Source organism: Eurypyga helias, unplaced genomic scaffold, assembly GCF_000690775.1.
Source record: "Eurypyga helias isolate BGI_N326 unplaced genomic scaffold, ASM69077v1 scaffold6720, whole genome shotgun sequence".
NCBI classification, from domain to species: Eukaryota; Metazoa; Chordata; class Aves; order Eurypygiformes; family Eurypygidae; genus Eurypyga; species Eurypyga helias.
This window is the reverse complement of record NW_010223699.1, coordinates 84,936-111,609: the sequence shown is the minus strand read 5'-3', so window position 1 is coordinate 111,609 and position 26,674 is coordinate 84,936. Positions and strand designations below refer to the sequence as shown.

General features: G+C 37.2%; 1 protein-coding gene across 1 annotated transcript; it reads left to right on the top strand.

Moving 5' to 3' along the window:
• The first annotated feature begins 1,692 nt into the window (after positions 1-1,692).
• On the top strand, positions 1,693-26,674 carry LOC104507446 (tyrosine-protein phosphatase non-receptor type 20-like). Its single transcript, XM_010148770.1, has 17 exons — positions 1,693-1,830; positions 2,717-2,875; positions 3,511-3,685; positions 4,768-4,978; positions 6,118-6,155; positions 9,572-9,636; positions 11,185-11,346; positions 12,222-12,393; positions 14,238-14,317; positions 16,370-16,455; positions 17,942-18,057; positions 20,573-20,721; positions 22,405-22,495; positions 23,598-23,932; positions 25,428-25,643; positions 25,912-25,974; positions 26,603-26,674. Exons 1-17 carry the CDS (start codon positions 1,693-1,695, stop codon positions 26,672-26,674), a joined length of 2,328 nt encoding a protein of 775 aa, XP_010147072.1.

Here is a 26,674-nt window from a genome sequence, read left to right as displayed (position 1 = left end):
ACAGTAGAAGCTTCACTCACATTCATCAGTGAAGCTCCTGCTTACATATATGCTTCTCTACTGCAGAGAACAAAACCAGCAGAAATGCATCTGTAGCAGACATTTGCCAATAGATGCAGCTTCAACAAAATGAAGTTTCTTATGGGAAAATATGAAGTCCAAGAAAAGTTTTGGATTCTTCCCAAGAAGGAAGTTGAAATAAATGGTTTTTTGTTTGGAACATCCTTCGTATCACTTAGTTCCAGCTTTCGCTTTTTAAAAACGCAGCCAGAGCAGTTTAAGACAACATGTACTTTAAACAATATTTTAAATGTAATCTCATTTTAAATGATACTTCCACCTAAAAACATATAAACATTTCCAGAAGGACCCTAGACATTAATGAAGGAATTCCTTTTGATTAAAGAAGAAATTTCTTTTCTTCAGATTGCTCAAAACTTTTCATGCAAATGTAGAAATCATCTGCTATGAATTTTAAAAGTTCTCTGCTCAGTATTTCATATGGAAAGTTCCTTTCACTCTTCTCATTGCCATAAATAAGGATCTCTGAAAAAGCTGCTCTGAAAAACTTAAACCCATATTTTTCACCTGTGAAGTCCAGGTGTACAGGTCATAAGACTCCAAAAGAAAGTTGAGCACAACAGTGGAGCTCACATATGGGCCTGCAGGACCAAGACTCATGTTATTTCCCATGGTGACATAGAGGTGGGCTAGAGGCTTAAAAATACTTAAAAATAAGTGCTTCATGCATTTGTATTAGCTTTAATGGTAAATGTAATGTGGGACAATTCTCTATCTGCCTATTAGAATTCATTAATGACAACAGCCAAAACAATATTAAACATGACACTTACAGTCTGACCTTGATTATTAAAGTGCTGAATACTGTGTCTGCAACATAGTGGGATAAAATCCATAATAATTTTAATTCAACTTACTGAATCCATTGATTTCAATAGGACAACTCTCATGCTTCAAGACAAGCATAAGAATAAAAGCAGGCTTACAATGAAGAGTCAGGACTTGTACATTTTATGGAAAGACAGGGATCATTCCATGTTTCTGGTCTGTGCTCTAGTTACAGAAGAAAGCATTGTAGCAGCCAGGAATGTGGCTGGCATTCCTTTTTCAAGAAAAATGCAAATATGAAAATTGCAGTAGTATTGTAATGTGCATACCACTTACCAGATAAGTTAATTAAGTTGCTTATGGCAGATTAAATAATTAGCGGTCTATGAAATGTCCAATTATTATTTTCAAGAAGAAACCAAAGTATTAATAATGCCTTAAAAAAAAGAGTGCAAGATTTTGCAAAGGCTCAAATTCTGAAAGAATTTAAATCTTTTAACTAGCTTCACAAAATATTGATTCCTCATTTATTTTTATAGTTACACTGGAGGACCCAATAGAAATTTAATACCATAACTAGTGCTTTGGTTAAAATTAAGCTTGTGTATCAGCAGTAGACTTTTCAGTGGCCATCTAATAAGGCATATGGAGGAAAACCCCAGAACTGCAATCTTTTTATTTTCCAGCCACATATTTAATAAGAGTGATGATGACCTATCGAACACAAAATGTATGCCTGAAACTCTCTCTCTAACCCCTATTGATGAAGAGTATCTCACTATCAGCTCAACGTCTGTGACCTCACTTCCACGGGGAGGAAGCACTGAGACACTGTCCACAACCATGGTGACCCCACAACCACTTGTTTCTGGTTCTTTCTCATCATCCCTGCCTGCTAGAGACACATGCGACAGTGACAATGAATGGGAAGACTTGGAGGAAGTAGAGGAAAAGAAGGAAGAAAAAGAAGATTGCACTAGGGTATGTAAAAGGCACCAGATTATTAACAGGTAGAATACATCAAGGCAAAAAGAAGCAACTTGAAGAATGCAACATTCATAAACATCCATTTTAACTAATTATCTATGCTATTTCTGCATGGCTTTTTTTTTTTACTGTCCTGAATACCCACAATCTTCAAGTAAAGCAGTCCTTCTTCTATGCCCAGGTCTACAGAATTCTTTAACATTGCCTTGTAATTTCCAATTTACTAATTCTTGATCTTTCCAGGATGCTGCAGGATTATTCCCAGTGTAAAAAGGCCTAAAAGCCTTCTATAGCCTCTAAAATTAGTCAGCTACTTGGATTTTTTTCTGTCATATTTTAAACTCATGTGGAAAATCACTTTGTTACAGTGATACTCCTGTAATGTCCCGATAAGAAAGTATGATCTTTGTGCTAATTACTATTCAAAATATAGGGCGCAGTCCTGCCAAATGCTGAACATCTTGTATTCCAGCTGACACTAATGAGCTCTGATTTCGTACTACTAATCTGAGAACACAAAGGACAAAATTTAGGTCCAGCCATTTCCTCCAGTGGGACAGCAACAGCAATAACAATATTAATCTGCACCCTCTATTGCAGTGCTTGTCTTCACACAGCTCAAAGGCCAAAATTCCAGTCCCTCAGGGCATTCTCTGCCTTATTAGGCCCTATCAGTCAATCACCATAAAGCTCCACCAGGTAAAAAGGAATTAAAATTAATTCTGGAGTAAGGCAGTGGCAGATCAGAGAAACCCTTATGTATGCTCTTGTTTATACCATCCGAGGATGTGATTCCTACCTGCATATAAAACATAACGGAAGATGCTAATGAAGCAACAGAAAAGCCTACATCAAATCTATCTTGTGCTTATTTTAATAGGAAATGGAGATCTTTGTGACTTTGACAAAGTCAGAGAACAATGGTTATGGATTCTCTGTAGTTCTTAACAAAGTGGACAACTGCCTGTATGTTGATGAAATCTTGAATAAGCCTGCCCTGTCTGATGGGAGATTAAGAAGGGGAGACAGAATCATTATGGTACAGTAATCCTTTGAGTTTATACAGATGAGAGAATATGTGCAGTTCAATGCCATTTAGCTTTGGTATTCTTCCTTCAATCGCATCCAGTTTATCATATACTTAGGCCTGCAAGTGCAAATGGATACTATAATAAATGCAAATCTGCTGGCTTCCACAGGACAAATTTCAGAACGAATATATGATCAGGCAGATAACATGGATCATCTTGCAACACAGCAAGCCAACTGAGACATGCCTTCCCAGTTAAATGGCATGAACTGAACTAATATAATAACATAGGTGACGTACAAAGGAAACAGGAGGCCTTTTCAGTGGTGAATAAAGCCTTTTTTTTAGCCTAGTTAATGTTCAATTTCTTGTATTAGGCTGCCTTCCTTGTTTTTTTTGCTGCAAGGTCTTGAGTTTCAAGAAAACCCCAAACAAACAGAAACCCCCCTATTTTTGAGAACTCTGCATTCAGAAAAATAAAAGTTCAATTTTAACTGTTGCATTCACTGATATTAAATACCACAGCAAAGCAATAACACGAAAGTGAAAACTTATTCAAGTTCATTTGCAAAATTTAGAGTGGAGGGAAAAGTACATAATGGTCAATGAGATATATGACATCATTTTACCATTTTGTCATTTAGGTGAATGGAATTGACATCACATCTTTACCATGCAACGAAGCCCTGACTTTACTGCAAAGCTCTCCTCCTGATTTGCATCTTGTGGTTGGTCGGACTGACTGTGATCCGCGTCTCTCTATTAGGCCAGATGAGATTCCCGAAATTACTCTTACAAAAGGTGCCAATGGACAGTTAGGTGTGTAGTAAATACTACATACTATTTTGGACAGAGATTAAAGCAATCATATGATAATCGTAAGCAACTGTGGTCTTGGATCAATGTGATCTTGAGTGACATTGACACTCCTCCAACACCCATGACCAAGGAAGAGAGCACTTTATTTAGGGCAAGGCCTTAAAGGGAAGACTACAATCTCTTTATTGGACTAAAGAAGATAGGCATTATCACCCTATCAGCTGAAGTTTCTGGCAGATGTCCAGTCTCATATTTTTAAATGTTACTAATATACAGAACTTGGTAGTTAGATAATAATGTATACTACCTGCTGAGGTACATAAAGATCTATTTGGAGGGAAAAAAAAAAAAAAAAAGGAAAAGCAAGGCAAAGTTTAAGAAGTATGAGCCGCTAGTTAAGGCAATACTTTGCTATTCAAAAATCTCCACTCAAATCCTTGATTCACCACAGACAAAAGGCTCTATCTACATTGGGCAATACAAGTGATAAAAGAAATCCCCACAGCGTGAGTATCTTGGTATTTCTGCAGAATGTGGCGAGTACTGCACACAGATAAACCTATAGACCCAGGAAACAGTATATCTATATTTGCTCAGGTACAGCACCCTATTTCCAGTTCAGAAACTAGCTTGTTCAGAGATTGCTTGAATATGGTTGCACAAACTGTTTTGCAGAGTTGTCTCCGTAGTTGCCACATGCCCTTGTTTCCCTATGTTACTTTAAAGGTTGCAAGGCACTTCAGCACTCTGGTAACGAAGGAGTTACTGCTATGCAGCTAAATGTCTTATTCAAATAACTATTTAACATAAGGTGAAATAAAGCACTATGGGATAACTGAATCCTAGAGATGGACAATACCATTTAAGTTTTTTCCTTATTTTTTTTTAATAGCTAATTGCATTTCACTCTCCCGGTCCAACTTTTCTACCCCATCTTACCAGGGCAAGACTGTTGTTTATAATGCTGGTGATTTGATCAGCCTATCTTTCAATGACCCACATCTTTCCATTAGGCTGTATGTCACTGACAGTGAAATTCAAAACACGCTCCCACAAAAGATGCTTTTTCTGCACTATTCTAGGCTTGAAGCTGACAGGAGGAGCTGGAAGCAATTTACAAGGTATTTATGTGCTAGAGATAGTGCCTGGCTCTCCTGCCAGTGTGGAAGGCAGTTTGCAGCCACGAGATCAGATTATTTACATCTGTGGACTGTGGACTGAGGGCATTAGCCTGGATGATGCAGTGAGAGTGTGTGAAGCTGCCACCCAGAATGTCCAAATCAAAGCCACAAGGTAAATCTGAGCTGACAAGGTAACTCTGAGCATACTCAATCTCAATCCTACTATTAAAGCAGGTTTCTAAATTTTACATCAAGTCAAACAATAAAAACAAGACTAACGACAAGAAAAATACTTTTCCTCAAAGGTCTGAACATTGCAACCTGATATGTAACATCCGCAAGATGTCTTAACTCCTTGTAACTACAATTAACGCAGTGAATACACATAGACTCGTATGACACAAATGTGAACTCTTCAGACTTGATCATCCAAACACAAACATCAATCCTTTAACTGTGAGGCTGGCCACCATTTTCAGACATCCTGTCCTCCAGGGAACAACATCTTTATATTTCCACCACTAGTGCTAAACTTCCCCATACCTACTCAGATTCAAAACTACAGGCAAGAAACTACTGCTCATGGGAAACCCTCAGTTATTTCCAACAGTCAAATGTTTTAGAAAGGTGTTAAAAATGCATTAAATGTTATTTAATCTGCAGAAAGTCAAGAATTTCCCTGATCAGTTCTTGGCTGCACTTCAGACTTACTGTGTCCTACAGTCTGATAGAGCATCAGCAGAGGTCCTGGACTAACATAGAAATAGCTTCCAAAGATCTCAGAGGAACAGTCAAATAGTAACCCAAAAGCGTGTGAATGACTAAGCTATAGAGCCAGAGTTAGCAATCGTGTATCTGTCACAGCTGCAGTTTAAACTTCTATCAACATTTTATTAGCTTGCACAGGGCTAGCAGATGAAGAAACTGCAGATTCATTATAATTCTTGCTGTACATGCAGTTAGTAGGCAACACACCCTGATCATCAGAACTTAGAATCTAAGGAAACAAACAGAAATAAAGGACATACAAAAGATCATTCCCACATCAGAGGGGAAATTGAAGCTGAATTCTGTTCTGTATTGGGATAGATGGTTTAACATGTTCTTTCTTTCCCCAACCCATTTAAATAAAATGTTTCACTGTTGTTAAATAGTTAGATAGTGATGCAAATTGTTTTTAGGAAAGCATCATTAACAAAAACATAGATGTAAAACTACAATTTAGACATCTTTCTAGAAATATTTTTCCTATGTGCTTCACAAAGCGTGCAGCTCTTAATGGTTCATGTATTTCACTTTTTCTGCCCCCAGAAATGGCAATCCAGTGGTTCCTATAGAGCAGGAAAATAGTAAGTAAGGCTAATATCAAAGCTTTTCAGTTCAAAATTTGCTTGTGATTTTGGAAATAATTTGTAACCTGTCATTAGTATTTCTGTTACAGCCATTCTAAGGGGCTGAAGAAAATTTGGAAACTCCTTAAAAATAGAAATAAGACATATAGTTCTGTGTAAAGATATTATTTAGGTAAAATGATTATTTATAGCATTTTGCATTGTCAGTCTCTATTTTTTTTAATTTGTTGCTATTAAATGGGAATTTTATATGGTCGTATTTCAACATCTGTTTTGATTGAAACTATTCTCTAAGGGTTTTTCCAGAACTTTTTGAGCCACAACATCATCCAAACTGTTATCAATAAATCTATAGAAACACAGAAGTGGGCAGCAATAATATCCCTTAGTTAATACAGAACATTCTTATCAGGAGACCATATTTAATACTATAACTGACACAAAACTTCAGTAGCCATCTGCCTACAAAGACTTGACCAGAATTGGTCTAGCATTATAAGGAGTCTCAGCAAGCAGAGGTTGCATCTGCACTATCAGGTGGAAGGATAGGTATCACACCTATGTCACTGTGTAGAAAGTGTGTTATCTATGCAAATAATAATTTCGAGCGTGCATTTGGACTTAAACGGAGCATACGTGGAGTTAAATCCATTGGCAGACAGTTACAAATGGTGTTCCCCAAGGCTCAGTACCGGTGCCAGTTCTCTTTAACATCTTTATCAATGATCTAGACAAGGGGATCAAGTGCACTCTCAGTAAGTTTGCAGACAAGATCAAATTGGGCTGGAGTGTTGGTCTGCCTGATGGTAGGAAGGCTCTACAGCAGGATCTGGACAAGCTGGATCAACAGGCTGAGGTTCAACACGGTTAAGGGCCAGGTCCTGCACTTGGGTCACAACCACCCCAGCAATGCTACAGGCTTTGGGAAAGGTGGCTGGAAAGATGCCCAGTGGAAAAGGACCTAGGGGTGTTGGTCAACATTGGCTGAATATGAGCTGGCAGTGTGCCCAGGTGGCCAAGAAGGCCAGCAGCATCCTGGCCTTCATCAGGAAGAGTGTGGTCAGCAGGGCTGGGGAAGTTATTGCCCACCTGTACTCGGCACTGGTGAGGCTGCACCTCAAATCCTGTGTTCAGTTTTGGGTCCCTTACCTACAAGAGAGATGTTGAGGTTCTGTAGCGTGTCCAAAGAAGGGTAACAGAGATGGTGAAGGGTCTAGAGAACAAGTTCTGTGACGAGCAGCTGAGGGAGCTGGGGTTGTTTAGCCTGGAGAAGAGGAGGCTCAGGGGAGACCTTATTGGTCTCTACAACTACCTGAAGAGATGTTAAAAAAAGGTGGGTGTTGACCTTTTTTCCCAAGTGACAAGTGATAGGACAAGAGGAAAAGGCCTCAATGTGTGCCAAGGGAGGTATAGGTTGGATATTAGGAAAAGTTTCTTCGCTTTCAGTGAAGGGTTACCAGGCATTGGAACAGGCTGCCCAGGGAGGTGGTTGAGTCACCATCCCTGGAAGCATTTAAAAGATGTGGTATCTAGGTATATGGTTTAGTGGTGGACTTGGCAGTACTAGATTAACAGATGGACTTAATCTTAAAGGTCTTTTCCAACCTACACAATTCTACGATTTGGCTGGAGTGTTAATTCAGGCCTAACCCACAATTTCATTTACCTGACTGGATATCTAATTTTTTTAAATCATGCAGAGATGACCTGAATAATTAAAACCCTGGACCAGAATTGCTCATATGCCTATACTCATTTGAATACTGGCATATGGCTACCTGAAGAAATTATTCCAAGTCAAGCTAGTTACAGATTTCCTACTCTCTAACAACTAGCCATGTGTGGGTTTGTTTTGTTTCTCTGTTTGCTTTTTTAAACTGAAGAGCATATTTCACTTACTGAAGAACAAGCTTCTTTTAATTTACTGCAAGATGCTAATAAAGTTCTGTGTACTCTGAATTACTGTGGTATAACTAAAGCATGGTAAACGCGTACCCTGGTAGGACCTTGCTTACACATCATTGCTCCATGAGCTTTGTAATTTTCAAGATTTCTCAAGACACCTTCAAAATAGGTTACCAGGTCTGATCCACCTCTGATGCAGATTTATGAACTATACAATGATATAGTTACCTGCCACTCTTATAATACAAGATTCTTCCCTTTTATAAGGTACTTAAAAAAAATCTGTAGTAATTTCATATTGGGCATTCTGTTTGCTATCATTTCTGATAGATTAATAGATAACTTTATAATAATTTGCTATTAAAGAAGCAAACTTCATTTTTTAGATTCTCTTAGTTACAAAATGCAACAGAGGCATTCAGGGTTTTGGTGTGGGGGGGGGTTTGTTGTGTTGGTTTTTTTTTTTTGGGTGGGTGTTGTTTATTTTTTTGTTTTAGAAAACAACAGAACATTCATGATATTCTATAATTCATACATTGAGTACTTTGTGGAAGCCAACTAAAATCACCAAGATATGATAAAGCAAAACCCCAAAACTGGGGGTGGGAGTGTCAAAAACCACATTGTCTTCTTACATATCTATCTCTGCAGACACTAACACACCCTGCTCCTTCCTCTGCCTGATCATTGCCACATGTCTGGAGTGACTCAGTCTGATCTCTGATTGATTTTACAATTTTAAAAATAGCAATGACTGAGATGCAGTATCTCTGCAATTCATGACAAAATTGTTTCTATCATTGTGTAAAGTGGCAAACTTAATCATACAGTAGTAAGCATCTCATACTCTTTCATATAGTAATGTTATTGGATATCAATGCTTTTTTAAATAATCTAAAAACAGAGTTTACATTCCCTTGTGTATATGAAGATTAGCAGGAGGCCTGTCAGAACAAACCTACATGTATGCTTTTAGGGCCACCTGCTGAGTCAGCGAAAGCCAATATTTCTTTCTCAAATGAAAGCCTGAATTCCCAAGAACAGCATCTGCCGCATCAACATGGTAAGGAACTTCATATTTTTCAATTAGAGTTTGTAAAATTTTGTGCACTCTCTTTGAAAGAAAGGAAGTCTTTGGATGGTACTAACAGCACCTGGGAATGATTAATTCTTCATAAACAAGACTGTCTCCCCCAGAGTTTCAAAGAACATTTCTAGATTACTTGTTGTCCATCCACTTACACTGATCCTGTAACAGGCAGTGTTTAAAGTTTGGTTTGGATTCTAATCACTGGGAAGTAAAAAGTCTGCAGGGATAAAGCACAGGAGGCTCACTTCACAGTTCTGGAGTGTAATCCCACATAAGTCACAGGAATGTTTTTGTGTTTTAGATGTTAAACATAAAATATTTAATTACATCTCTGAATATTATTTTGAATGTTATATTACAGAACATGGTACACAGTGTTTTACAACTGTGTAAAACCCGGTTGGTGTTTTTTCCACAGAGAAACACTTGGAGAAAACAAACCGTGGTGCCCAGCAAAACACTCCCGATTCTCCAGAATGTAAGGTAAGTCACAATTTTATCAAGTGCAAGACAGTCCATTAAGTAAGCTATACAGAGATTTTTTTGGTTTGTTTTTAGTAGTGGTATTTCATGTATTTGCTTCCTCTCCATTTTCTTTGACAATGCAAATATATAACATTTGGAGACTGTACTGTGAAGTGTTGAATTGCTTCAGCATTCATGGACTAGAATGTGTTGAGCATTTTCTGGGGTCAGACTCTTCTATTTCTGTTTTTAAGTGTATAATATCACTATTTTACCAGCTTGGTAATATAAAGCATGACTCTCATTATGTAGCCACTCCATTAAGTGTTCATAGTACTTTTAACATAGTACTTTTAACAATTTACAAGATTAATCCCTAGCTTAGAAAGAAAGTAGCACAGGAAAAGATAGAGAATGTCATAGCATGGGATTCTGGGGAAAGTAAGTGTAATTGTAATTGTGAAGCATTTTCCACAACAATCTTTGTAACCTAAGATCAATGTTTCATTTGGAAATTCTCAGATGGGGCATATGAAAAGAGGTTAAAATTACTCCAAATCTTTGAAATATTATACAGCATTAACATAATCCATAAAGTTTTAAATTTTGCAAGAGTAACACCATTTTTGAAACAACAAATTCGTAAAATAAACAGGTGTGTTCCTTAAAAAAAAAAAAGTAATTTCCATGTTCAACATACAACAATTCAAAATTCTTACAAGTTCAAACATCACTTCTGTTTGTGCAAATGAGGGAAAAACCAAACATAACTTGCAATTGAAATTACCCATATTGGGACTGATATTTCATAGGAATAGATTTACTAGTTTTTCTCCTGGTTGTGGTTTGCAAAAAAGGTCTGTCGTTAAAATTAGACCTCCAACCTGGCAGAAAAAATAGAACAATTTTCTCAGTTTTGATTAAGCCATCACTATTACTGCTTCTTCCACACCATTTAATCCATAATGGCTTATCTGTTTAATTTGCTAAAATAATTTCTGGGGATGATATTTGCAACACTGGAACTATTCATGCTGCAAGTCATAAACATTTCTAGGTTAATGTTATTTCTGACATAATACTTGACCCTAAAAAAGCAGCTGATTTAAAAACTGTATGAAGTGCTAAAGCTAAGCAGATGGGTATGTCGGGGTTGTAAGGTTGAGTTTTTCATTATAGAACAATAAAAGAATAGATTATGTACTGTGTTACTGTCATGCTGGAGATAAGAATGACTTGTTTGTCAGTGAGGGTAATGTATTTGATATATTATAAAAGGATTACAAAACTACGTTTCCTTGTTCTTAAGATTTTATTTTCACCTCCAGCAGTTATTAAAAAAGATTATGGAAATAAGTATGTACTGTTTTCATTCTGATACATATATGCAGCTGCTATGTTAATCACTGGAAGCTCTATACACCTATTCAAGAGAAGGATATATCTTATAATCTACATCAGCCAGTGAGGACTGTGAAGCATAATGGGAATCTTTGATATTAAAAATGCAAACAAAACACAGCCCTGAGTAAATTCCACTTTAGACTGCATCCTTTTCTATTGTAGGACTTCATTATTAAGATTGAGCTGGAAAAAGCAGAAAATGGAAGCCTAGGATTTGCACTGGTAGGTGGAAGAAATGGCAGGGCTATCCTAATAAAAGCCATCAGCCCAGACAGCATTGCAGATCTAGATGGGAGGCTTCAGGTTGGTGATATCCTACTTAAGGTAATTTTTGTTCCTCATTGTTTTGGCCTACATTTTCTCTAGTTACTCTATAATGAGCATTCTGTTCAATGTAAAAGTTGTGCAGATTGGAAATCTTAGGCTGCTTGGCACAGTAACACGTAGAAGACACTGTCCCTCAGCTACAGGGGGTCAGAGAGCTCTTCTGTGCACCCCCTATCCCTTGCCTAGAGTTCACCTTCCTGGGGGACTGGGCCTCTCTACAGCTGGAAGGGGGTTGTTGGGTGCTCCAGCAGAGAAGTACACCCAGAATAACAGGGCAAGCAGCAGAGTGCAAGTGGTCCATAATGTAAGTGTGCCCAGTGAGGATTACATGGCCAGGTGGGTGGAATCAGCAGAACAGGAGTTAGCTCACCAAGCATGCATATAACAGCTAACCAGGAGGATATGGCGAGGAACCTATCATTAGTGCCAGTTAGGTATTATCAAGACAAGACCACTGGAATTGGAGTTTTTTAATCTTTATTTCAAATCTTAATATCTTAACCACCTTTTAACATAAACAATTTCTTTTTACTCTAAATTATTTTTTCTTCCCCCTCCAGGAGTTTCAATATTTTTGTTTGCTTTTCTATTTTTTATTTACTTTCATCTCTCTGCTGTATTCTGCCTGAAGAGAGAGAGAAACAATGTCCTCTTAGTGTCTCAGAAGAGATGCAGACTATACTTTTGTGGTGTACTGCTGGCAACTACGGTATAAAGACATAGAGAGGAGATGATACAGCATGTTTCTAAAATGGGAGGGGATGAGGACACATGTTGTACAAAGAAGTTATAGACAGATCACTCAGTGTTGAGATATGTGATTAAAAAGAGCTTTCAGAGGAATCTGGAAGTATGTATCATGTATTTTTCAGGTGAATGAAACTTTTGTGTCTGGTCTACCACGTCAAACAGTTATAGATTTGCTGCGCAAGGCTCAAGGCACCGTTCAACTCACTGTCTGCCGAAGCATGGCTTTGCATTGGGCTTATTCAGGCAATCAGAGCAACAGTACATCTTCCTCCTCAAACACAAAAGCAGGGCCTGGTAAGCAGCCACATCCACTCAGTAGGTGATAAAAGTGGGATTGTGTTTCCTGAATTCAACTTGTCTTATTAGTAAAACAACTCAATATTACTACCTTTACAGTTACTCCTGATTCAGAGCTGTAGATACAAATACATTTTTCACCCTGATCTACGGCTCTAGCTAAGCTACTCAGACAGGACCACAGGGAAGGAACACCCCAGTATGATATTTAAATCTAGAAATAGTGGAAGAAAAACCACAAGACCCTCAAAGATGCTTTAACTCTGTTTATGTTTTTAAGTCGGAAGGTTGCTGATCTAATTTTACCCAATTTTATACAACTCATTGATGTAATCCCAGCCAATTACTTATCCAGCTGCTAAGACACATTTCCCACAAATTTCCATCCATCACTCCTACCTTATCTCTATGAAGTACTACACCTCCTTTTCTGCCTGGCAGGCAGCTCCTCTCCTTTCTGTGCTTGTTCACCTTCCAGTCCAGAAGACTGCTCTCAAGTTGATTGCTATTAACTTAAGATCATGCCCACCAGTATAGTACTTAGAGAGCTGACTAATTCTAATGGAAGAAACCTGTGCTGCAGGCTCTGCTCTACTACATACTCAAAATTTCAGTACTACTTAAAGCTGGGATTGGAATCAAGGGCCTATTACCATCAATAGATCATGGGTTTACATTCCTCAACTTTCTATTTTTTGAACACTGAAATGTTTCCTATAATTGGGGAAACATAAATGGAAAGAATACAGAATTCCTCCTTAATATACCTTCCTGTCTGCTGGTTACATGTTGGAGGCTTTTCTTTAAACCTTCTCAGGCAAGAAGCCACTACCATTGTTATTTGCTTTCTCCCCATTTGACTAGGGAGAGATGCAAAGCTGACTGTGGGTTTTGGACATATTTTACAGCAAACATTTATGCATCTGTTCAGGTTTACTGATGTAAATTTACCTGCATAGGTATTTTAGGCAATTATGCTGTTAGGCAGCAGCTGTCTCTAGAGTTAGAAGATCTCAGTTTTTTCAGTACCTCTTAGAATGAAGCTCATCCTCTTGAAGTCATGGCCTGTGTCTTAAGAACTGGACACTCCTTCACCTACTGGAAGTTAACCTGTGTATATCCAGAACAAAGCTTTTCCATAAAGATGAGAAAACTTGTCTCAGCACTGGCCTGGGAGGAGGATGTTCACTGACTCATCTTTATTCTAGTTTAATTTTGGGTGTTAATGATTAAAAAAAAAAAAAAAAAAGGAAGATGGCCAGTTATTAAAAGGTTGATTGAAGCTCTTCCCTTATTAAGGGCTGTGGAAATATTTCCATTCACTTGAGTGAGACTAGCCTTTTCTATAGTTCTGCAAATTTAAATAACAAACTTCAGGGACGTTTATTTGCATCTCACGTGACATTAGTGAATTACACAGTTGCTGGAAAATTTAAACTGTTTTCCTGGACCAGCAAAACCCAGCGGTATTACAGAAACACTGGCATCAGAGTTAAGCTATGGTATTTGTCCCTTAGCACTGCAAAGGAATGGGCTGTGTTAGAGAGGGAAAATTTAAATTCTGTTTCAAGTTTTATAACTGCTACTGAGAGAGGGGTCTACTTCAGTGTATCTTCTGGCAACCTGAATTATGCTGGCTGCTTCAGTGGTGATTTATGGCATTTATGCTGTACTAACCCTCTCCGAGCACCCATGAAAGGGATATTACATGCCAGTTTCTGGCACTGTATCTCAGTGCCTCTTCCAAGGTCCAAGTCCTCTGTTGAGGGTGGCAAAAGAAATGGATCTATATCTTCATGCTTTATAGGCATTTTACTTTGATTTTGTTTTCTGGTATTCAGACAGTGCTGAGGAAAATCTGAGAGCTCAGCCTGTTTTCACTTTCAAGGAAGAAGAAGAATCCAACCACATGTGCCCCAAGGTAAAATCTGAACCATGCTACTAGAAATTGTCAGGCAATGTACTCCTATGTTTGTTTATAAAAAATGGGTTTGCTGCAGTGCAGACAGGAACCATGCCTTCTTAATGAAAAAAGATTAATGTGGGGGAAGGATGCTGCAATGACTGGAACTGCTAACATGAATGAGTTGGGATTCCACTGAGGTAAGAGCATGTGATGAGTATATAAGCTAAAAGGGTAGAGGGAAGGAAGGCTGCATATGCAAGTATAGTTCTGGTGCTTTATGATATTGGGATAAATGATTTATTAATTTTACCATTCTTTCACTATTTTAAAACAATATACTTTATAAGATTTCTATTCAACAGTCTTCCATTAATAGTCATAACACCAAGGCACCCAAACTTCTTTAAACCTGGTTATATTCCGAAACACAGTAAGACCTGCAAGACATTCCCCATCAAATTTTACAGCATCTATTATTTCCAAGTTTAAAACTGTAAAACTTCACATCCTAAAATGTGAAAAATATGTCACCTTATTCTCCAGAACAAATTAAAAAATCAAACTTTGCCTCAACCAATATAATAAATCTAGAAAAAGCAGAATGGAACAAAGTCTTGATGTAAATGAGCTGAGAAAACTTTGAAGAGGAGTTTCTTTGATGAAGGTTTAAATACACGGTTGGAATGAGTGTTGGAACTAAACTATTAGAGATTGATGAAACATAATATCAAAACAAGGCCATGTCCATAATCTTACAAAAAAGTACACCCAAGAAATAATAACAATGAGAAGTAAGAGATAGTACTAAGCTCACAAGTTCCTTATTAGATTCCTGAGATAGCAAGGTATTAAGGCACAAATTTAATTTTAATCATGTAGTTACATCTATATAGTTCAGCACAGCACGTGCCTAACTTTAAGCACATGCTAAAATTTTTTACTGAATTGGTTCCATTAACTCTTTCTTCTTCATTATATCCAGCTTGCCTTTAGCTGTCTCCTATGAATAGAAAGTATTTATGCTTTGCTTTGTAGAGCACAGCTGCCATCTACTCCAAAGATGTAGACTTTGAAAACAACATGCTACTGAAAAAAAAAAGGCTGCAAAAAAGCAGCAATAAAACACCTTTCCTTGGCACACAGAAAACAAAAATCCATATAGCATTCTCCAATGAGTGTAGTCTGTAGGTGAAAAAAAAATGGTTAAATGAATTCATGATTAAATAGACAGCCACAAATTCCCCTATTCTAATAGGAAAATACAAGAACAAAAGTAAGAAAATAAGGTATATGTGGCAGATACCGTTAAGATTCTGTAGGGCATTCAGTAGTTTATACTGTGTAACATGCCAAGGTTGTTTCTGAGTGCAGCTGGAATATTAAGCAGGAAAGAAGAAGAAACACCACTCTGAACTAAAATTGAAATAATTATATTTAAATAATTATCTATTAAGTGTTACAACTGAGAACGAGCCACTTCCACATACTAACGGCATCATTATTTAAATGCAGGACGTCCTGCATCATTATTTAAATGCAGGACACAGTTGTTATTCTCTGGGATGAAAAATAAAGCCACCAGTACTATTGCTTCTACTGCATATGGAGGGTGATCAAGGGTCTGCCTTCTGTTAGTTGAGTGCTTCTTCAGTAGAGCAGCTGCACTCTGCTTCTAACAGCTGTCATTGCTGTGTCTGACATTACAAAAGGAATTGCATTTTCTGTGATTGTACAATACTGTGATTGTATTTTCTTTATGAAATCAGAGAGGATATAACTAACATGAACCTTTTCAAAGTTTAGTCATGCTTGCTAAGTTGTAGAAATGTCTGAAGACTGTATTGTTATGAAACTCACAAGTACAGCCGATATGGCTTTTTACTCCTGGTAGATACTGCAATGCTGAATAAAAGTTACATGTTTTCCTTTGCAAATGGAAACTACTATATTTTCCCTTTCATTTATTAGTAAAGGACACATTTTTGTCAGATCTAAGAAAGAATCTTGATGAAAGTAACTATATTCTTGACATTGTGCACTGATTTTTCACACCTTTTAAACCTGCAGGATCCAGAAAATACACACAATTCCCCTCAACAAGGTCAGCTGGCTGGACAAGACTCTAAGGATATCATCAGTAACATTTCAAACAGGTAAGTCTTTCAAATGCAGTAAAACTATTCAAATAGTATGGATAATTTATTCTTATATTTCCAGACCTGTCCTAATATCGTATGAAAACGCACCCATGTGTCCCAAAAGGTAGAAATACAGTCCTATTGGAATGCAGTTCCGTCGTCAGTAAGAGTTGCTGAACAGCTTCCATGCAAATAGTAAGACAAATGAAATGGAAGCATCTAGGTGTAAGAGCTCATGCAGAGGTGCCTGAGCTAGCTTTAGCCATTTTTGCTGAGGAGAGAACAGTGGTAGCCCTAACACATCGGTGTAGGCAGGGTCCCTGTGGGTTTTACCAAGTGTTCCAAGCAGATCTGGCAGCCTGGGCTAGACCCTGTGCTGCTACGGCTGCCACTACAGATGCTGAACTGCAGACATCTGAGAATCAAGAGAATTTGAGGATGTTACTCCAAAGAAAGTACATAGTACAGGAAGAGTTTTTCTTCAAATTTTAAATCTACAATACAATGGGAAATCAAATAATAATAGAATGTGGTAAGACATGGGCAGTTTTGTCTATTACAATGATGTAGAATGTATGACATACGATTATTTTCTTTATCACTTATAACCCACACAAATAGTAAAAGAAGATTAAATATTTACATGTAAAACTTAAAATTTTGTAAGAACAGTAATTGGCCAATCAAGTAGGGATGAAAATCTTCCCAAACTTGCCTGCTTGCAGAGATAAATTCTGAAAGAAACTTTGAGAGCATCTGCAAGTGATAACATCCATGTGAACATAGGCTCAGTGCCACTTGGTATTATCTCACTGCAGTATACCAGGTAATTATTAAATTACCTTGCTTTGTGTGCAAGATGTGTAAATGCACTTATGGCTAATACAAAATTATCATATATATATGGATAACAGCATCTTTTCTGGTTGTTTTGCAAATAGGAAAGTTTTCTGGATCCTGTCATGTAATATGCATCTTTCCACTATCAGTATTTTCTGGTATTTCTATTTTCTACTTGCAACATCTTTGTGTAACTTGAACATGCACAGCCTGCAATAGTTACTGATATTTGCAAAGCTACTACTTATTATCCTTTTAAGTGTACTTTTCACTATTTCTAACATTATGTATTATGATCATACATACGACAAGATAATGCCTATAACTGTGACAAACCTTACTTTCAATCATTTTTGGGCAGCTTTTTATACCAAGTATGTTCTTATCTCTTTGAAAACAAAACAAAACAAAAACCAAACCAAAACCAAACAAAACATCACATAGAAATAGTAGTGGTTTTTGCTAGATACATTTGCAAACACTACTCTAGACAAAATTTACTATTACTCCTTGAACTTACGTTCTTCAGAGTTCACACTAATTCTTGAAAAATATCTGCTCAAGAAAGCTATAGGTGACTTAAACCAAAATCTTTGTATGGTTCAGATTATTAAAGCTCCTGCTGCTTCCATAAGAGCGTTCAACTAATGCTGTTTTACAGGTCACAGAAATATGGAGAATGTGAAGGCTGCAGAAGACAGAGTCAGCAGCCTGAGTCAGACAGCTGGAACAATGAAGATGATGATATGCCCCACAGGATTTCCTTTCTACCTAGAAGTAACCATGCAAAAATTTCTCTTGTTTCTTTAACATTATAGGCCAGCTCCTCCCTATATATACAGCGAGAACAACATTAATCCCTTGTATATAAGCTAAGAATTTGCTCCTAGTGTCTCAAAGACCTGGGCACTCAGGACACAATTTTTACCACTGATATGTGTGAAGGCCGTCAAACCTTTGCAACATCCACAAGGTGGCCTAGATCAAGGTCTCTCCAACCCTTTTGGAGAGCTGCTATAAGGAAGAAACAGGAGTCTGAATGTAGGTAACTGAACCCAGGTGTGGTGGCTCTCCTGGTCATCACCCACTTGTCACTTCTCTGAGCACTTCTGCTTTGGAAATCCGGCTTCAAAAGGAGAAGCAACTTTTTCTTTTTATTTGTTGTGGGGATTTTTGTGTCTTTTTTTTTTTTTAATTTTTAAAAAATGTCTTATATCATGTTCTTCCCCAGAGGAAAATCTCTGAATACCTTGGTTATAGCCAATTAGGTGTGCAAACTAAGCAATGAAGAGGAAGAGAAAGTTGTTGAATTAATTTGAGCAACATCATGACATTTCTTCAAATAATGCACTATTGTATAGTGCAAAGACATGACACTTTGGCTCAGTGGCTGAAAAAAAAGAATGAACATTGCAATTTGGGTCAGAAGCAAATTTGTGGGAGCTTCCCAGTACATAATTAAAAAACTGAAATTCTGTTTGTCACAAAAATAACAAAATAAAATCAGATGGATTATCCTACCGACTAGATGTAGTAGAAGGCCTTTTTCATACATGAAAAGCAATTACAAAAAAGGCTTTGAGAATTAATGGAACGCATTCCAGGAACATACTACATAATGGACCCATCACTGCATGCAATAAGTTTTTGAAATCATTCTCCTCTCTCCCTTACTGTTCCCATAAAACTCCTCAAAAAAGTAAATTAAATGATTGCACAAAACCAGAATGAAAAGGTCAAATTCTATGCCAAGACTTTGTTCCCAGAATCATCGAATTTCACTTCATATGATAAATTCAATAAAACCTCTAGAATTGATGTGCTTAAACACATACTGAAACAATTTCACAGATCAGGTGCTCAAGTTCCTCTCATATCAGAAGACAGTTTACAGAAAGAATCTGCCTAGTTGTTCCTATAGAAAATTAAGCTGCTTCTGGCCCAAACAAGAATAATTTGCGAAAGGGATCATACTGAGGGTGTTGCGGTATCTCATGGATTCTCTGAAATACAGGTCTCTCTCTGCTGCTTCTTGCTGTCCAGAAGCAATGAATTGCTGATGGTTTGTATCAGAGGTAAATGACAGTTATCTCCCTCACACTACCAACTGTACTGGCTAGCAAACAGAAAATTATAACCAATCTATCCTCTACTAACTGCGCAAAGTTTGGGGGTTTATTTCATCTGGAAGGAAGGAGAGGTGTATGGGAAATTGTGTTCTCTGTCTAGAGCAGGAATCTCTCTTTACTGGCACTCAACTAGTTAATAGAAACACACACATCTGAGAGGGTTAGAGAACAGAAAGTGAACTGAAAGTGTGGTAGAAGCTCAGACAAGTCAGGTGCAAGCTGTAGCCTAAGACAAAAGCATAACAAGCACGGGATGTGTAACAGAGATTAGTTAAGAGTAGCAATGACATGTTACAGGAAGAAAACAGAGCATTTGTCTGTCCAGCCTACAACAAACCTGTGGAACATGTCATCAGATTTTCTTTGAGACAGCTGGCATGTTATTCTTCGCCAACAGTAGCCTGTGACTTAAATTACAAATTCCATAATTCCTGTGACTCAAACCATTATTTTTTACTTAACAAGCTACTGTTTTTACACTACATTGCTCCAGTAATGTAGTGATATTTCTGGAGATATGTTTGATCTATCTTCCTAATCTTTCAAGTTTTGAATCAGAACATTTACTTCAGGGTGAACTAATTAATAAAACTGAATCCTGATTTTGGTATCAAGATAGTTCACATCTTGTTCGTGAAGGGGAGTGTGAGGTAAGATGAAAAGCACAGAAGATTCTTTCTTTCTTTAAGGAGGAAGAATTTGTAGTGTTTATTCCTAGCAGTGGGGTGTGTCAATACTAATTTTCAGGAGTGTTGGAAACATGAAGATGATCCACTGTGAAGATGTGGCAATGGTCTCATTAATCAATATAAACCTGCATTAGAATTTACAATTCTGCAGGAACAGTTTATTTAGAACAGACTGTATTTAGGAACTGTATGAGGCAATAAGTTGCAATAGTTGTATCTGCTTCCAAAATACATGAAATGTGGTGCTGGTTGTATCTATAGTGCTGACTTACTCTTCTTTTTACCTATGTGAACTTAAGTAAGCTGAAAATATTTTTTCATATTTCACTTCCACAGTGAAATGAAAATTTACTTAGTAAATTAGTAAAAAGCATGAAAATGTACTTAAGTACTGCAGCTCCCTAGTTTAAAAAACAAGATTTTGCACTGTGAACAATAACCATTAACCAACTCCTTTGGGTTTTTGTTATATAGGCAGAACCTTTGCTTCTGGAGATGAACTGATTCATCTAATTAACTTTGAACCACCACTGACTGAAGTAGGTCCAAGGACTGGCATCACAGGTCTTATTCAAGACCTTCAGTTGCGGGTTGAGAATCAAGAGGTGTTAAAGGAGTTTATGGTATGGTATAATTCCTTTTTAAGACCCGAGTGTTTAGCAGAGCTAAGAAAGTGACTTTTAGCAGCCTTCTGCATACCCCATGGAAGATCCACCTGTATATATTTACCGACTGCACTTTCTCAGAGAATTATTCCAGGCAAAATGGGGCTTCTACTCTGCTGTTTGGGTGATGGTACAGTATTTGGATCTTTCCACTCAGATCAGGCTTACGCTGTTCTATGTCCAAAGATACTGTTCACATGGAATACAAAATAAGTAATACACAAAAGTAGAGTGTGAATCACTTTTTCCTAGACTGATTTCTTTCTGTCAGCTCTGCTGAACATTTGACTAAGAAATATTCTAGAGGCTGCATTAAAGCAAGAAATCCATGTTGCTAGGCATTCACGGGTGTTAAAACACTTAGTTGATGAGAGGAAAATGTTTCACACAGTCCTACAGTGAACTATGGAACTCATTGCCACAAGATGCTGGAACTTTGTGAAATTAAAAAGAAAAAGTAACATATGTTCATAGATAATGAAAACACATAATTACATCTGATGGCATAAAAATCATGAAAAACTGTGAAACTAGGACAGCATATAAAATCTCTTGTTTCTGGATATAAATAGAGTACTCAGTTATCAGCAAATTCCCATAGAACATATTTTACAAATCTTCAACACAGTACTGAAGTTTCCTTTAAAGGATGTACTCATCACCAGTGAAATAGATTGCTACCACTTTTCCAGAATAATTACAACATTATCAATTTCTTTCACTTGCCTTTATATCTCTGACTTTCTGGGTAGAAAATCCCACAGGCTCAAGTGTATAGGATTTGGTGACTTTCTCTGAGGGCTCAAGGGCATGTATTAATTTCTATTCATTCCATTCTATTCCTGATGCAGGCATAGCGTGCTATGAGCAGAGTCATGCATCTGCACAGGAAACATGAACATCTAATAGTTTTGGAAAGAACTGGTTACTTAAAGCCAATAGATATTTTTTCTGCATAAAAGCTGTAGTAACTGATGAAGATTTGAAAGAATTATCATATGTTTCAGTCCATATACACTGTATAGTGGCATAATGTGGTGGCTGAGCATTGTACAATGCATACCAAGGAGGTAAAAGGACAAAGAAAAGTGAAAGTTACTCAAAACTGTAAATGAAATTATTTTTCCTGCTTCCAGCTACACTGCATGCTATTCCCCTGAATGTGCTATGGAATACTTTACAACCATATGATTTACACTTAACATCATTGATGCTGTCCCCTATATCCATCACTTTCTCTGTCACTGAAAATTTTTCACTGACATTCCCTACCTGTTAACAGAGCAACAGTGGGTGTTTCAGTATCTTACCAACTATGAATGCTGACATTTGGCCAAGACACTATTCCAAACATCTGTTTTACAGCAACACACAACAGGGATCTGTAATGACAGGGGCTGAGGATATGGGTTGGAAATATCACTTGAAAACCGTAGAAATTTTGTGCAGGCTGAAGAAAATACAATGCAACTGAAATTCCTTGCCTATAATTTTAGAGAAGGATGTACTGATTCTCTTCTGTAAGAAGTCTATTTTCCAGTCTTGGGTCACATAAGGCAGTAAGTTTGCTTACACTGACTCTGTAAGGGTTGTCTGTAAAGGATGTGAACAAGATGGATTGACTGTTTCTCTTTCACCTAGGCTTTAGAACATGTGAAACCAACAGATGACTGCCAAACTGGCAAGGCACCAGAAAACCAGGGTAAAAACAGATACCAAGATATTCTCCCATGTAAGTATGCACAGTAATGAGAACATACATTCAGTGAACAAGGACAGCTATAACACTGAGATATGGCAGGCAAATCCCACCACATCCTTAGTCACAGAGAGATCAGTAGTAATGAAATGCGTTTTGATTTTTCCAAAAGAGGTAGAGTTCACATAAGGATGTCTGCATTGCACAACATGTAATTTTCTGAAGTATCATCTTCCACGAGGCGGGACGTAACCTGGTAGGGGGGCAGCTGTATTGGTGTTTTCTTCCCTCTTTCTCAGAGATATCATCTATTACATTTCTGTGGGCAAGTGTAATTTGAACTATAATAGCAGTTCTTGAAACATATTTAAATGTACAGCTACATCTACTGCTTGTGACACACTGTAATTATGGAAACTACAGTGGAAATCATGGAGTTAGGTAGCTCTTGATAAGCTAAAGATTCTTTCAGAAGTATTTGAAAACATAATATCCATCCAGAGCTTTCAGCTGTTTAAGCTCTGATCTGAGTCAGAAATAAGTTTCATTGCTGGTGAGAAGTCATTTTAGAAGGAAGATTTGAATCCAAAAGCCACATGACTGCTGTTAAGGATTTCCAAAATGTAATATACTGCCCAGTGATTCACTGAGAGTTATCATGACAAAAGGAGAACACTTTCTGGACCACTGAGTCTTCCTAAATTGCAGCATCGGGACAACACATGCAAAATTTGTAGCACAGTTACCTCTACATTAGTGATAAAGTATACTTTCTCAGAATTTTCCTCTTTTATATCACCAATATCCAGTGGCAATGTTGCCATGCCATAAATTAAAATCTGTGTTGGATACATTATTTTAGATTACTACCAAATAATTCTATGGTAATTACAAGACTTGTCAGAGTGTTATGCAAGTATCTTAAGAAAAATAAAGCTGCAGTGAACCATACAATTTGTCTGTGGGAATTCCTGTTAGCAGTGATGAATATTAGTGCTACTAGCTAAATGTATCCTAAAATCCAGAGGCATACTTTGCTGCTAGAGGCTGAGTTTCCTCATCTCCTAAGTGCTAGAGATGGCAGAACTCTGTTTCACATCTACAGCTGAAATAGCAACTTTCTGTTTCTGCACAGATGATAAGACACGAGTTCCTCTGGGAGCAAAGAATGGCTACATTAATGCAAGTTACATTAGAATGACAGTTGGAGAAGAGGAACATTTCTATATCATAACCCAAGGACCTCTGCCATCCACCATGGCTGATTTCTGGCAAATGGTCTGGGAGAGTGAATCAGATGTGATTGCCATGATGACAAAAGAAGTGGAGCTAGGGCACGTCAAATGTCATCGATATTGGCCTGAACCTCTCCATGACTCCATAGACCTGGCTAACTTCCATCTCAGGCTGAACAATTACCAGATTCTGGAATACTTCATAATTAGAACAATAGAAATTATCAACAAGCAGGTAAGTTGAATGGACTAGCACTTTCATATTATTGATTATGAAATTGATTAGATATTTTACATGAGTAAATACTGTTACTATTGTTTGCTTCTTCCATAATATTTGTTTGGTATTTTTTAGGAATGTCCAGTTCTGAATAACAGGCATGAAATCAGAGTTTAATGAGATATTGCTTCTTTGTTCATTCCATAAGCAATGGATCCAACATTACATACATTTGGACAAAAATTAGTCCTTTAATAGTCACAGAGTGGTGTGTTCACTGTTTTGCATAATTGTTTACTGTTCTCATCAAATCAAATTAGTAAGGGCTGCCAGGATGGGTTCATATTCTGTAATGGTGACTGGAAGGAAAGAGGGGAGGTTTTCATCCTAGAAATTAGAACAAACGATACTTCTTTAATTCATGAAAAGACAGCAATATATAGAAAACTACAAATCTAGCAGCAAATTTTGAGAGACCTAACAAATACAGAAGCCAGGTGTAACAACATGGAAATCAGGACAACTATAAGTCCATCAGTCTTGCCTCAATATTAAGTAAAACTTTGCAAAAATTTCTGCAGTACATATTAATTAATGGAATAATTAAAAGACTCATACGTGTGCCAGACTAACTTGATGTCTTTTTCTATCAAGAGAACAATTTCTCTATATGAAGCACTCTTCACCTTATGTCGCTGAGTGTGAAGCACAGTAAAGCATTTGATCTGAGTCTCCCCAAAAGATTATGAAGATGGGAAGATGGGTCATTATATGTGATTCTTTCAATGAACATGTTATGTTTGCTATGTTTGCCTTGGACCAGTATAAAATTACTACAGAAAGCCATAGTTTCACTTCAGCAGAAATCCAGACATGCATTCAAATTCTTCTGATGGTAAAAATTTAGGTAGTTCTTTTGCGTTCAGCTTAATGTGTTTTGGCAAGCTGGCAACAAATACCCTCCCTGGACCATTCTATTAATAATACTCTTTATTTTATCTACATTATGATTATTCTTGTACACATTTCTTTAGTTTATTCAGTTTGTATATTAGGGTATCTAATCACAAATTGTTCTTTTATATGACAGCCAGAATATTATTTACCATCTTACCATTGTAGCTACCATATTATTAACCTTCTATTTGTCCAGCTTAGCTCAGTTACAAAAACAATTCTAGTAAACCGTACTGGAATGTTTTAATATAACAAATGCTTTTGGATTTCCTTTCTAACCAAAAAATAATATAACTAAATCCTTTTTGGGCAACAGAGCAACTTCAGTGTCTCATCAAAATTATATGAAGTAAATTCCCTAGATCTGTGTCTCCTGAGTGCATTTCTGAAAACCTAAAAGAAACCTTAATAGGGTCAAGTATGAAAAGCTGAAGAATTGTGCAGTAGACAAACAATTGACTAAGAATGAGGCTGAAGGAAAATTTATTGCTGGAATTCCTGGAAAACAGGTCTTAGGACTTGTAATTTATCATTCCTGGTCTTTCTCTTCCAGACAGAAGAGAAGCGCATTGTAAGTCATTTGCAGTTTACCACGTGGCCAGAGCACAATACTCCCAAACTGGCCGAGCAGCTTGTAAAATTTATTTGCTACATGAGAAAAGCTCACAGTGCAGGACCTATTGTTGCTCACTGCAGCACTGGCATTGGAAGAAGTGGAGTTTTGCTCTGTGTTGAACTTCTGCTCAGCTATATAGAAAAAGGTCTATGTGTAAGTATCAAGCAGATCATTAAGTATTACAAACTGGTACGGATGTCAACAACATGTGGGTATGTTTTAGACCAGAGTAATTGCTAGTAGAATTCATCCTAATAAAATGAAATAAACCCAGGTTTTGTTGCTGTAAGAAACAAATATAGTAACTACAAATACACAATTCATAAAAGAATTGAGTCACAGCTTCCCTGTCTGAACATGATTAAATCTTTCTTTATAACTCGCCTATCAACAAAATAACAACTGTTCTCTTCTGATATAGTTCAACATCAAACAAATAGTGAGAGATTTAAGAGATCAGCGTTTTGGCATGATCCAAACTAAGGTAAGTTCTCAATATTCAACTAGATTATGATTTTTAAAAGCCTCAATCAGTGGTACATACAAACATGCTTTGATAAATCCAGGGCTTAAAGCATAATTTTACAAAATTGTGGCCTTTGGTTGAATTTTGCTATTGCTGAGTTATCATCACCTCAGCAAGCTCTTCTTCTGCTGAGTTAAACCTTATCTTGAAATGAGTTTTCACAGAGGAAAAGGCAAGATGCAGCTAACTCAATTTAGAGTGAACAGGTGGTAAGAAGAAAAGCAAGACAAGACTAGGATAAGTTGTTCCTATAGGCAAATATTTTAGCACATGCTTCAATATATTTTTCTTCAGGATAATGATTGAGCATGTGATTAAAATTAAGAATATAGATAACCTTCACTGACTTAAATGAGACTTGAGCACATTCTTCTGCTCAAGGTCCTGCATTGAATAAGAAAGCATTCCTGAACTTTTACAAGTGATGGAACAAAAAGAACAAGGATGCTCTTAAATATCTAAGGTTTTGTATCCATGTTATGGAGATGATGATGTCATGAACAGCACTTCAGACAGTCCATTCTTCTTTGTTCAGAACTTATGTTGAATGTAACTGGGTGTTTCACACTGGTGTCTCTACATACAGGATGAGTATTTATTCTGTTATGAAGTCGTGCTGGAAGTCCTTCAGAACCTTCAAGCAATGAATTCCTACTGA

Coding starts and splice junctions, on each gene's coding strand:
- LOC104507446 (XM_010148770.1), top strand. CDS start 1,693: ATGGTGACCCCACAACCACTTGTTTCTGGTTCTTTCTCATCATCCCTG. Junction 4,979..6,117: donor GTCCAAATCAAAGCCACAAG/GTAAATCTGAGC, acceptor TTCTGCCCCCAG/AAATGGCAATCCAGTGGTTC. Junction 25,975..26,602: donor TTGGCATGATCCAAACTAAG/GTAAGTTCTCAA, acceptor CTCTACATACAG/GATGAGTATTTATTCTGTTA.